This window comes from Melanotaenia boesemani, chromosome 23 (genome assembly GCF_017639745.1).
Source record: "Melanotaenia boesemani isolate fMelBoe1 chromosome 23, fMelBoe1.pri, whole genome shotgun sequence".
Classification (NCBI taxonomy): Eukaryota; Metazoa; Chordata; class Actinopteri; order Atheriniformes; family Melanotaeniidae; genus Melanotaenia; species Melanotaenia boesemani.
The window spans coordinates 6,787,675-6,802,098 of record NC_055704.1 but is presented as its reverse complement, the minus strand read 5'-3'; the positions used below and the strand labels follow the sequence as shown (position 1 = coordinate 6,802,098).

The 14,424-nt window shown below is 39.6% G+C and overlaps 1 protein-coding gene across 5 annotated transcripts in view; it reads left to right on the top strand.

The window, feature by feature from the left end:
* The window catches only part of dyrk2 (dual-specificity tyrosine-(Y)-phosphorylation regulated kinase 2), a 37,817-nt gene extending 28,149 nt beyond the window's left edge, over positions 1-9,668 (top strand). For all 5 annotated transcript variants that reach the window (XM_041977509.1, XM_041977513.1, XM_041977510.1 and 2 more), the window contains exon 7: positions 2,370-9,668. In XM_041977509.1, the coding sequence (XP_041833443.1) occupies positions 2,370-3,016 (647 nt within the window). In that variant the 3' untranslated portion in view covers positions 3,017-9,668. The remainder of the gene's footprint in view (positions 1-2,369) is intronic.
* Positions 9,669-14,424: the final 4,756 nt, after the last annotated feature.

Sequence of the window (14,424 nt, the reverse complement as noted above, 5' to 3'; positions counted from 1 at the left end):
ACAGTCTAGCATCAAGGTACATCTCTGACATGCTAGAATGTTATGAGCCATCTGGGGCTCTGAGAAAGTCTCCTTATGGTTCCCAGAGTCAGGACTAATCATGGTGAGGCTGTGTTTCAGTTCTATGCGGCAAAAGTCTAGAACAGTCTGCCTGAAGATGTGAGACGAATAAGGAGCTGAGCCAAAAGGCAAAGCTCTGAATTTACCGGTTGATCTACGCTCCTACCCCCACCTATGGTCACGAGCTGTGTGTAGTAAGCGAAAGAACAAGATTGCGAATACAAGCGGGTGGCCGGGCTTTCCCTTAGAGATAGGGTGAGGAGCTTGGTGATCCAGGAGGGGCTCAGAGTAAAGCCGCTGCTCCTCCACATCGAGAGGAGCCAGATGAGGTTGCTCGGGCGCATGGTCAGGATGCCTCCTGGACGCCTCCCTGGTGAGGTGTTCCTGGCACGTCCCACCAGGAAGAGACCCCGGGAAAGACCCAGGACACACTGGAGGGACTACATCTCTCAGCTGGCCTAGGAACACCTTGGGATCCTCCCGGATGAGCTGGCGAAAGTGGCCGGGAGAAAGGAGGTCTGGGTTTTCCTGCTTAGACAGTTGCCCCCCTGACCTGACCCTGGATAAGTGGTAGAAAATGGATAGATGGATATCAGTATAATAATAATTGCTATCAGGATTAAGACAGTACTTTTGATGAACACCATTGTGTGTATATTTAGGATAAGATAAGACTTTATTAGCTTCAGCGTGTGACTCGTAGGCTTAAGGTTGAGATTTGGATGGGTAAAGTCGGGTGCATGTGATGTAATTTTATTTGATCATACTTGATAGTTTCTTTACCATTTTTAATTGTTTATACTGACAATATAAATCACTTTGTGTTACAAATCTTTTATGTAAAATGCTTTAGATTATAAATATGATATATTTAAGCCAGTGGTTGGTATTTGCATAGCACATTTCATGTACAAGGCATTTCAAAGTGCTTTACATGTAACATTAAAAGTGCAAAGACAGCATTTAAAAGTAGTAAAAGGCACCAAGAAATAGCAAAATCACAATAAAAACTTAATAAAATCATAAATTGAAATGATTAAGAGCAAGATAATCTAAAAGTTACCATGCAGATTTCCTGCTAGGCACATGTGGAAAGAAACTTTTTTAACCTGGATTTAAAAATATCTACATTTGGTGAAAGTTTAATCTCCACTGGCAGTTTGTTCCACTTGTTTGCAACAAAACAGCTAAATGCTGCTTCTCATGTTTAGTCTGGACTCTGGTCTGGACTAGCTTACCAGACTCTTTGGATCTAAGAGCTCTGCTAGGTTTATATTCTCTGAACATATCAGCTGCAGGTGTTTATGCTCTTTTTAGGAAGTTCTGTTAAAAGACCATTACAGTAATCGTCTACTGGAGATGAATGCATGGATGAGTTTCTACTGGTCTGTCTGGGAGACTGAACTTTTACTTCTGTTGATGTTTCAGAGCTGGTAAAAAAGCTTCTTAGTGACAGCTTTGATGTGGCTGCTGAAAGTCAGATCTGAGTCTAACACCCAAGGTTACAAACTTGATTGGTGATTTTAAGAGTCTCCAGGTATTTACCAATGCTGACCAATTTTTTTTTGCTACCAAACAGAATAATCTCAGTTTTGTCTTTATTTAATTGTAGAAAAATCTTTCTCATCCAGGTGTTTATTTGCTCCGGACACTGAGACAGTAAGTCTGTTGGGCTGCAGTCGTCTGGTGACAAAGACATATAAAGTTGTGTATCGTCTGCATAACTGTGATAATTAATGTTAAAAGTAACATTTTACCCAAAGTGAGCATATAAGTTGAACAGAAGAGGTCCAAGGACTGATCCCTAGGGGAGTCCACAAGTCATGGGCACTCGCTGAGATTCAAAGCTGCAAATCAAAACAGAATAACTTTGGCCTTCTGAATAGGACCTGAACCAGTTAAGGACCACTCCAGAAAGTCCAACCCAGTTTTCCAGCCTGTGCAACAGGATTCTGTGATCTAGAGTATCAAACGCAGCGCTGAGATCCAGCAGAACCAGGACTGATACTTGACCAGAATCAGTATTCAGCCTAACACTTTAACTAGAGCTGTTTCAGTGCTGTGATGAGGTCGGAAGCTGGACTGATATTTATCAAAATTTCCACTTTCATTATAAAAGTCATTAAGATGGTGAAATAAAACTTTTCAGTAATCTTGGATATAAAAAAAGAGGATAGAGACAGGTCGGTAGTTGTTCATTATAGAGGTGTCTAGAGTCCTTTTCTTTAGGCGGGGCTTAATTTCTCTTTAATTGACTTGGGAAAAATGATGTCAGCTAAAATGGCTAAAATTGTATATTTGTCCTCCAGGTTCCAGGTATGGGATGCCTATTGACATGTGGTCTCTGGGCTGCATCCTAGCTGAGCTGCTGACCGGTTACCCCCTGTTACCGGGTGAGGATGAGGCCGACCAGTTGGCCTGCATCATCGAACTACTGGGCATGCCCAGTCAGAAGCTCCTGGATGCCTCCAAGCGAGCAAAGAACTTTGTGTCATCCAAAGGGTACCCACGGTACTGCACCGTTTCCACGCTACCAGATGGCTCCACAGTGCTAAATGGTGGACGATCGCGACGGGGGAAGCTACGTGGTCCCCCAGGCGGCAAGGACTGGAGTGCAGCTTTGAAGGGCTGCGACGACCCACTCTTCCTGGACTTCCTCAAACAGTGTTTGGAGTGGGACCCAGCGCTCAGGATGACACCAAGCCAGGCGCTACGCCACCCGTGGCTGAGGAGGCGGCTCCCCAAGCCACCAACAGGAACCACAACAGGGGAGAAGACCTCTTCATCCAAAAGGGGAACCACCACCACCGACGGTGCCATCACCTCCATCTCCAAGATCGCCACCACCTCCTCAACCACCACCTCCTCATCCAAAAGTAGGACTAACTTGGCAGCAATTACTGATGCCAATGGAAACATCCAGCCTAGGACAGTTCTGCCCAAACTGGTCAGCTGAGAGTGAATGCATCCCGCTCGCTGTGGGGGAGATGAAAGCTGAGCTCATAAGTAGCCAGCTAGACCTGAATTAAACTGGTTTGTCCAGTTTTGAAGATTTCTTTCTTGTTTTTTCAAAGCGCTGGCGGGGTGCGTCCAGGACAAATACTGTCATGAAGACATGGCTTTAGAGTGTTAAAACGTGCAAAGTGACCAGACTGGGATGTAAGTCGAGCTGAAGGAAAATGGGGTGCATTCACACACCTCAAATTCTCAGTCCCTGTGGAAAAACAATAATTGTTTTACATTTTGAGCAGCAAGACGGGAAGCGACAACTCGTTTGAAATGAGTGCGGGGCAGCTCAGACAATCAGAAAATATCACACTACTATATAGCTCCAAAATCACAAACACATCAAAAACATGGTGCTGATGGAGGGAACAAGGCTTTTTAAAAATATCTTTAAGCACAAATTCTATTTAGCTGAGCAAATTGATCAATTTTACACCAAACATATTCAGACTTCAGTCTCATAAGGTTATATCTTAAGACAGTCGTCGGTGCTATAAACTGACAAGTAAGATATACCCCTTTAACAAAAGCTGAGCTGTGATTAGCTTAATGGTTTTAGTTTCATGTGACGAAAAAAGTTATGTTGCATTTTAGTTTGGGAGTGTTGGTAGGCATTTATAAAATTTTTTACCTACATTATTTGTAGTCAGAGATCCTGCAACCGAGATATAACCATCTTCCTTTTAGCTAGCTAACTTTGATAGCTACCTGTTGTTTCATATTGAGTAGCTAGCCAGTGTTACCATGCTATTAGTGCCTGTCAGCTAGCTAACTGTTAACTGGCACTGGCTTGTTATTGAACAGCTATTTGTGTTTAGCTGTCATATTGCTACCTATTTACAATTTAACTGGCTAGCAGTTAGCCTAGCAAACTTAAAGGAGTCAGTAAACCGAAGCTGGCTATCTGTTCGTCTTCTTTGGCAGTCCTGTGGCTAGCCTTAGCCGTTTTTAGCCATAGCGTGTTTGCGCTCCGCTGCCCAGCCTTATGAAATACAGACAACAAGAGGCAGGTTTTAAATTTTTTGCAGTTTTGTATGTTTGATGTTTGTTTTTAAGGGTTATCTGGTGGGGGAAATGTAGGATGTTTGTTTTATTTTTTTGTAAAAGTTCCTTCTTTATAAACCAAATCAAACTATTAAGGGCACAAACTGGCAGTTGAAGAAGGGGTGAACTTAGGAAGGTAGACATGAGATGGTTTTACAGACAAGTTATGAATAATGAAAGAAAAGGTTCAAATGACAAGTTTGAATTAAAGAAAAAAATAAATAATGTTTTAGGTTAGCTTTTTAAATTATTTTTAAGTACCAAGCCCATATAAAGTTAATTTGAGGCTATTAAAATTCCAAAAACAGAGACTTTAGAAACCAAAATAATGTCAATAATAAAACCATATTTGTTCAAATGGTTGGAAAAAAGGAGGTAGGAGTGTAGAAATGGGACCGGTCTGTGTTAAGTGTCACATAAATACGTATACTCAGGCTTCCAATTGCCCTGAATATTAGTTTTAGAATTACATTTTATACTTCTTGATATCTTTATACAGTCATTTGCACTGCATGCTTACAAAGTAGAAGCTTATAGAAACTGACCAATAAGAGGAAAGATGACATTTAGGGAAGAGGTCTCAAAGAATGAACTGCATTATGGGCCCAGTGCAATGTTTTGATTAATTTTCTTTCTTAATAGGGCTGATTAGCTGAAGGGCTAATTTAGTGGAGCCCCAGTATAAAAATGTAGTTCTACTTATTCAGTATATGAGATATCCTTTAAATTAGCAAGAGAAGGAAGCAGCACAGAGTATTTAATGGGTCTTTTTTATGAACATGTGGCTGCTTGGGAAACACCATAGCTCCAAGAATTTAAAATCCTTAATTTAAATTGTTTATACTCACCTAAAGAATAGGAGAGCATGTTGTAAGTGAAGATTTTTTCATGGAACTTGAGGTTAGCAACACAGATCCTGAAGTTACATCAGTGGAGAGAAATACAACTTTCCCGTTGTGGTTTAGGACCTAATATAAAGGTTGGATGTAGTGATTATGAGGTCAGTTTTATCAGTTTGATTTAAGATGCTTACAATGATGCGGTCCTAAGGTGCACCGTGAATTTTCTCTGGTTTGTGCAGATTTTCTCATCAGTGTAGCCGTGTAACGTCAACAGGTGTTGTGTCACACTTATTGGACAAAGCACTAGATGCTCTGTTCTCTCACTTTGCACCTGCCTTTGTCTCAACAAGATGATGAATTCTAAGATCTGCTATGTGGTCACGTACACATTGACATGACTTTAATTTAGTGCTTCAAAATAACTAAACTCTCTTTGAGGAGATCAACAATATTGAATTACGTGGGCTTAGTCACATCAGTACATTTTAATTAAATCCTGAGCTATTTAGCTGCTTGTTCTGGTGCTCCAGACCAACTCTCCATTCAGTTGCCACTAAAGAGCAGCCCCAAGTTTTTAGGAATAAATACACATAAGAGCCAAAATACCATTCAGACTAGTTTTAAAGCTTATCTGATAAAAACAACACAGTTATGACTTCACAGCAGTACAAAATAACATCGTACTGAAACACAGGCAGTAATTACGGACACCTGCTTATTACAGAATTAGCAGCTTTGTGGGCTAAACAAATGCGCTGTCTCTAGTTTGGAAACTCAGTGTCCTGATAGACTGATGTTTCCACAACCTGCACAAACTTGGAATCATGCTATATTAGTTAATAAATTAATTACAGTTTCTCTGCTGAAAATACCCATAAAAGATGTTTTTAAATGAGTATTAGGAGTTACACATAATAAAAAAAATGACACGTTTTGTAAACAAAAGTTACAGGTTATGAGATTAAATGAGATAATTCCACGGTAAAACTTAAGTCATACTTGCATGCAAGTCTTGCAAAGGACCTTTATGGATAACAAAAGCTAATGAAACATAATATTAAAAACAATGAGAATTGAAGAAATTAAGTCACTGAGATTTTTTATCCTACACTTGCTCTTTATCCTAAAAGTCAGTCTCTATAGTTTATATAAAGTAAACCCATCCATTTTATATGCATATTTATGTGTGCGTTTACTATTTAATATTGACCAAAATGGTGTTCCGTACCTTACTTGCCTTTTCTGCAATATATGAGAAATTTGAGCAGTGCTCAAAATTCTTTCTTAACTTCTTCTGTGAATTTGGACTGTTATTTGTAAAACACATAACTGTGCAGGAAAATTTCCAACAATCATTTTAAGCAGAAACTTTTACATTTATATAGTTGCTCATCTGTTTTCTGTTATTTATCAATGTGCTGATACTGTCAGGTCTTAGTTAATGCTGTATGAGATCTCTTTGTAGTAAATATTAACTGATAGTTGATGATGCAGCCCAAACCTCCTCATTAGCTTTATAGTTAGTTGTTTTTGCTCCAACTGACATCTCACCAGCACATGAAGAAAATCTCTTCCCTCCCTCACTGCAGGAGTTCACTGAGTTTCATATTTATTGACCCACAGCAGCACTAAATGCAGGTACCGCCCTACAGTAGAAGATTGAATTGATTAATTAGTTCCCATTATCTTTATACAAGCTGAACCTCTAATGATGATCCAGAATCAGAATTGGTAAATAGATCTATAAGTGTGGTTGGGAGGGAATGAGGATAAGAAGTGTGTAACTAGATTTTATTTATTTGCAGCCTTTTAATTTATAAATCTAATCTATGTATTTACAATGATGTGCAGTTCATACTGTATACTTGAATGTGTGTGTGTGTTGTTTGTAGCAGGACGTGTGTGTGCAATATCAAAAGCCTGTTCCCTCACACAAACACATATTTATGTAAGCTCACACACGACTGTATCTGAGCGCGCTCTTAAAACCAAGTCATGCGAGGAGGTGGAGGATAAAGATAACGAGGAGAAGGATGAGATTCCCTGGATTGGCCGAGAGCAAAGTCGGCCTGTTGATGTAATGTAGCACAGAGGAAGTGGACGATGACACGATGCACAAGAGGAACTGACCGTGTGGAACTGCTCCGCCCATCTCAGGAGAAGCTCCGCCCCCTCCAGATGGAGGAGAAGGAAGCGGGAAAGGGCCCTCTGATGTTTTGGTTTTTTGTTTTTCTAAAGATATGATTGGTTATTTGGTTGTGTGGTTTTGTTTAAAATTTTTTACGTGTTTTTTTTCTTTGTGAGACGGAGTGCTGAGAGTCCTAACTTTGTGCCTTCAGTATCTCATTGCCATGACACGCCCACCTAACACATACACACACACGCATTTTTACAGCAACCATTTTACTGGCAAAATTTGCTTATATATTCAACAAAAACTCCTCTTTCAGGAAATCATGAAGTATTCTTTGGTGCAACTTAAAACGACACAAGTTTTGTTGGCCAAAATCTGCTCAATGATTGGCTCCTTGTTTGTGAAAGCCCAAAGACTCCCATGTGATTTTCACACCGCTGAGTAGACATCTTTGTTGATCTGATACAAGTTGTGGGGTGGGGGGGGGGGGACTAGATATCGTAGAAATGAGCAGGAAAATAGCAGGCCATTCTTATCCACCACTATAGAGGTCATGGTTTTTGAAGCTCATCTTTCCAAACTTTTCTGCCTAAAATATTTGTTAGTTCTTGTTCAGAGCCCCAACTTCAGAGACCCAACAAATCTGTGCTATTTGACATATTTAAAGTGGAAAAATGTTCTCAGAATAGAAATCTGATTTCACATGCCAGTCATTGTGAAATTTGACCCTACTATTGAAGGGCCTGATGACCTATACTCTTAGATAAATTGCATTTAAGTGCTTATAAATTGGGTTGGCAGTGGTCGTTGTGGGCCAAGCAAAATTACAATCCAAGACCATAAGAAAATTGACCATTAAAGAATAGTAGATCTTTCTATGAATACAACCACCCAAGCTACATTCAAGGTTCAGAAAAGCTCAAAAGCAATACACTGTATTATTAATATTACATTTTAACCAGGGTTAAGTACTTCCTGATGGAAGTGTGTTTAGAAATTATGCCAACACAGAAATATTAAGAAAAAGACTAAATTAAAACAAATTTCGTACATAAAACTTAATGTTCAACAACAGCAGTAAATGACGTTTTTATGGACTTTAAGGTGGTTTTGATGGATTAAATAAACTGGCTGATCCAGTTTTCAGTTGGTAGTGTTAAAACCTTTATTGCCCCCACTAGTTTTTAAAACAGAATAAAAGCTATTTCATAAAAAGTGTTTAATGAAAGATCACCACAAAAAAGGAAATACTTGTTTTAAATCAAATGAAAATAGACTGATTTTAGTTTCAGAAAACTACGGAGGACCTGTTATCTGCCATTATGGACCATTTTTGGTAAGGATTATTTAGCATTTTGTTGCCAATAATAATTTGATTAACCAATTAAATCCGTTTTTGTGTCATATTGTGGTCCATCAAAGGATTCATCCAGCCATGTTTACCATGTCTATTATGTGATGTTGACTTACATTTAGTATTTTTTCCTTGAATTTTCGTCTGCGGGCCTCCGTAATGTTTACAGAGCCAGCAGAGCGGGCCAGTGCACTAACAACAGATTGTAGCTTTAAAATCAGCACTGATACCGACATGTGTTTGTGTGTGTGTGTTGGGATAAGGAGGTTTGTATAACATGGCTGCACAATGTACAGACACATATCAGCCAACTGTCGTAACTTGTCGCCTCAGGACTGATGGGCGATACCTGCTCACGACAGGGCTAAGCTAACACTAGCCGTTTGACTGCTAGCGTCGAGCCGCTAGCTGCTGCACTGATAGTGGTTTTTTCTCTACAGTGAAGCTAACACTAGCCTACTGCTAACTGAATGCTAGTAGCAAACAGCAAGTTTTTGCCTGCTATCTACAGCTTAGTTGAGCTCTTCATGCAAGCTGTTAGCATTGAAGTGGGTTTAAAGTGTTCTTTTTTCATGTTGGTACCTCAGATTGCATAACTGTTGTCATTGTTGTGACTAACACCCAGGGCATTTGGTTTCATCTACCAAAGTGCATTCCTTTACTAAGCTGGCTACATGCTAGCTGCTCAAGCAGACACAGGTAGGCAGTTAAAGTACAGAAAGCTTAAAAAAAAAAATAAAAAAAAAAGGCAGTCAGGGGGAAAACAGACAATAGAAGGAGAATGTGAAAAAGTAGAAATAGTCTGTGGTCACACAGGAACATGAAGTCTGTGTTAACTTACCTCTCGTAGTATTCAGATTTATTTTCTTTTTTCTTTTTTTTTGTGCTAATGTGTGAAAGTGGCTGTAGCCTGTTAGCCAATTAGCTCATTAGCCATTTAGCTTTTCTCTGAGGTCTTTGCAGCCAGAGGTTAGTGTGAGGCTGCGCTGTATTTCTGTAATGTTTGCCAGCTGGGTTTTATTGTTTTACCTGTAAATAATGTGCAAAGTGTTTGATTAATACATTTTTTTGGGGGGGGGGGAATAAATGCGATGCAGTGCCACGGCGCGGCCAGTTTTACAACATACTGTATCTACTGTACAGAACACAGAAGTTGACACTTTTCTAGTGAGCCTTTGTTAAATTTTATTGTGGTGGAAAAATTATTAATAAAAACAGTTTTATTGTTCATCGTGATGTATTAATCATTCATAAAATGATCTAAATTAAGCTTAAATCCACATTATGAATTCATTTTAAAATTTTCTATTTTTTTAGTCTTGAGGAGGAACAGTGACTGATAAAGCTAACATAAATATGTGACGTTGGTCACTTTACTTCTCTGGGGTAATATTTTTATGATGAATCATGCAAAGGAACTCAACTGTTCCCAGAACAAAAACACAGCTTGAAATTAGTGTTGTGGTTCCTTTTCAGTTAAGCACTTATTAATTGAACTCCTACAAACAGTGACCAGCTGTTCTACATTTACAGGATTCAGGGGATTCTGAGGAGGTTGTCATGACAACATGACCTCCCCAGTGCTAATAAATGCAGAGTTATCAGAGAAGAGGATGTGACATCACAGCATCATGAAAAGGAGCCAGGAAGCTGTTATGACAACCAGCGAACACACTGTTAATATCACTGTTTAGATTAGAACTCTTACCAAAAGGTGCTGGAAACGACACACGAGGTGTAAAGGTGTGATTGTAAATATAACCCTTATTTAGCAGTTATATAGATGTTGAAGTCAACGTCAGTCATGTGACTCATCAGTAAGTGTCGGTTATCAACCAAGCGATGACACAAACTGCCACTTTGATAGCAGCCAAGACCGAGAGATAAAAATGTTTTACTAAAACTTGAGAACTTCTGTGGTGTTAACTCTCACACTGACTGAGACCTTGTGCTGCTTTCCCTGATGCCTTTAGATGTGTCGCTCTGTCAGCACACAACCAGAGTCTGTCTCCATCGCGCCAGAAAACATTAAATTTGTCACACATGAATATCCAACATTCTCACCTTCATCTAACTGATGGCTTTGAATTCATGCTGCGACCTTTGAAAGCTGCAGGACACTTTTCCGTTGCACTCTAGTGAATGCATTGATGAAGTACAACTACAACAACTTAAAAGATGTACTTGAATTATATAGGCAGTTACATTTGGCAATGTTTGACACGGATGCACCTATTTACGCCCAAAAAAACGTAATTTAGCAAGACACCGAACATGTAAATCATGACAGATGTTACAAGATGTTGAGCAATCACTTGGTAAGACATAAGCTGTGTTTCTAAAGGGAAAACAGTCATACAATTGACCACCACAGTGACCCCATTACAGAGAAGGCCCATTTATGCTCTACCCCAGTGGTTTTCAAACCTTTTTCTTCACGCCTCCCTTTGGAGGAAAAAACATTCCCAAAAAACAAATAAGATATTAACAGTCTAATGTATGTTTTCAATTCAGTTTAATTCAATTAAAGTACTTTATTTGTACTTTTATTTGTGGCAATCAAAGGCACACAGGCAGTTATACACACTAAACTACCCGTGTGCCTATAATGATATATATATATTTTAACAGGTTATAACAAGTATTGCAGTTCATAAAACAAGTTAACCTTGATGCTTTTACATAATAACCAGATCCTTTACCAGACTGATAGCTTTAGTCAAGACTTTCCCATCAACAGAGATGCAATGCTGCCATGATATACTTAACTGATGTTGAGCAGAAACCTTTAATTTCTATATTTCACCTTTTTTCATGAATTGATGTCCTACGTCATGATACGAAAATGTCACACAAGAAAATAGCAGATCTATAAGTTCAACATATAGCAACACATTGTGAGCTTGTTGTTTGGTTATTTTCATCAATAATTACAAAATTAAAAGGAATGTTTTTAGATTTAGAAGGTTTCCCAACCAACAGCAAATACTTTCTGATCTACTTCGGGTTAAGCATCGCACAGATAAAGTGCTAACTGTGGAATCAATTACTCCAAAAAAGCAAAGAGCAACAATTTCCTTACTTTGGTAACTGTGGCTTTATTTCTGAGAATTTTCTGAAGTGCAATACTCCACCCTGAACATACACATGCCCAAAATATGAGCAGTGGATGAAGAACACATGTTCAACTTGACCTGATCTGCCAATGAAATTATAATGGATTATAGTTAAAATATGTCCATATATCGTTTCATCGCTTCCACCAAACCCCTTCGTCAATGCTGCCGCCATGATTCATCTATGACTGAATAAACTGCTTGTCTGTGTGCACGCTGCACGTCTGGTGGTGGGCGTGGCCAAGGTGCAGCAGCATTGCTGACTGACAGATTGCAATCACAGTATGCAGAAATGTCATGTTTTTATTGTCGGACAATCAGCCCTTGAACATTTTCGTCTCGTCTCGTCAACAAAATCTTACAAATGTCTCATCTTGTTTTCGCGGAGGCAACCGTCCTCCGATTCATGGCGGACGGTTCACGTCTCTGCATCGTCAGTTAATTTATGATAACTGACACCTCGAAGGTCATTATCCCACTTATACCATGGTCATTTACGAAAGAAAAAAATATCAATTAAATTATTAAATGTTGTTTTTTTACCGTTAAAATAATACGTTTTCCGCAAGAAGCGGCTGAGTGGACTATTTTGTTGAGGCGCGTTGCCAAGGTAACCGGCTCTGACACAGAACCTGCAGCTCGGTCGGCCGCAACTTTTGTATTAGTCCTCGAGGACCACTGTCCTGTCGATGTTCCAATGTTTCCTGCTTTAACACACCTGACTCAAATGAAATAGATCCTACAGCCTATTAAAGCCTGGTACACACATAACAATTTTTTTAATCTTGTGAGATCTTTTATCTGGTCGAGACCTCACACATGAAGATAAAAAAAATCACTTATGATGTGTGGTGTGCTCTGAAAATTTAATCACGGAACAACACACACATGACGATGCTGTCCAGTAACTCAAATACAATCTTGTCCTTGAAACATAGAAGAAGAACCATAGCAAAACCGGCAAAAAATGAAGAAGAAACATAGTAACAACCTGCAAAAAACTAAGAAGAAGAAACATAGTAACAACCTGCAAAAAACTAAGAAGAAGAAACATAGTAACAACCTGCAAAAAACTAAGAAGAAACATAGTAACAACCTTCAAAAATAGAAGAAGAAGAAACATAGTAACAATTGAAAAACACAACACACAGCATGGATGGGGACATATAGGACGAGGGAATGATGGTGGTCTTGGGACTATTGTTAACAGAAAAAGGCAGAACTGAAAAAAAATACCAGACTGGAGACAACGTAAACACGGACTTTGTTTACTTCCTTGCTCCCCAGCCAGCTTGCTCTATGATTGGCTACATTCCATTCCACGTCACCACCCACGCAGTCACAATATACAAGTTGTCGGCATTCTTCAGAAATCAGCACTGAACTATTAAACATGTTCAGTGTTCCCAATTGTCAGCTACGACCCGTTTCGGAGCGGATTATAGGGACAAATCGGCTCGTAACACACCACAGACCAAATGATGATTGGACAGGGAAATCTCACGATGGTTGGGCGTTTGCCGCCCAAGGTCGGGAAGAGGCAAAATCAGGACAAAAGCAGCCCAAATATCGTTGTGTGTGTACCAGGCTTAAGTTTTGCACAATGACTCATCAATTTGAGTCAGGTGGTTTTGGAACAGGGACACATCAAAAACCTGCAGGATTGTGGCCCTCGAAGACCGGAGCTGGACACCCCTGGCTTAATGTTATGTTACGTGACACAAAGTTTCATTTCAGAAGGCGGGTGAAGCTCTTACAGGTTGTATGTGTCCAGAGGATGAGAGAGGCACCGGCCTGCAGGCCTCCACTAATCTAAAGTCACTTCCGGCACAAGCTCCACTGTCAGGACGGAAAATCAAAATAAAATCGCAAATGTACATCCGGTTGATACATTTAAAAATAAAATCACAAATGTACATCCGGTTGATACATTTCAAAATAAAATAGTAAATGTACTTCCGGTTGATACATTTCAAAATAAAATCACAAATGTACTTCTGGTTGAATCGCTTGCCCATCTTTATCAGGATTCTGCAGCATTTCAATCAGCCGTGGTGGGGAGCTCTTGAGTTTTTTCTGCTCAGCTGCTGTGATGTTCTGTGGTGTTAATGCAGCGAATCTCCCTTTATGTGGTTTGAAAAGTATCAGAGTTGGCCAACGCAAGTTGACATGAGTTGCCAGACCCCGAGCAAAGTCATAAACAGTGACATTTGGCAGGTGTTTCCAGGATAGTAGGAGGTCAGCAAAATCTCGTGGAGACTCTGCTTGCAGGTTAAACTGCAAACTGTACACCACACCATGTGGGCAGAGAATCACTAACCACCCATCTTAAATGGAAAATTGAAAAAGGTTTATTAATAAACATGCAAGTAGCTAATCTTATGTAGTTATCATGTTGTTAAATGTGACCTTTACCAGATGGTCCACAGATTTTCTGTAATATCTTGTCGTATGAGTGTTGTGTCTTCATCTCTTGCCTAAGTCTAAGCATCAGATCCCTTTGCATCCAAATTACAGGCCTTGCACAGTTTACGCACAGTTGAAACCTTTTGAAATACAGACATGAAATAAAGTAAGACGTTACTACACAATGAAACTCAAACAAACATACATACATGCACAACAACTCTACCTTCTGCTTCATGAGCTCGTCCACCAGCTGGTCCTCTGACACCATGCTGACTTCAGCTTCAGTGGAGGAATTAGCAGAGGATGCTTTTTTAAATTCTGTGTTTAACGCCATCTCAGATTTATTCTTTTCAATCCATGGGCCCCAGTACTCAAAACTAGGTCTCACACTGAAGTTGTTCTTTGCACCACCTGTGAAAACTATGCGTGACATTCTTAATATGCTTAAGTGCATTGCAT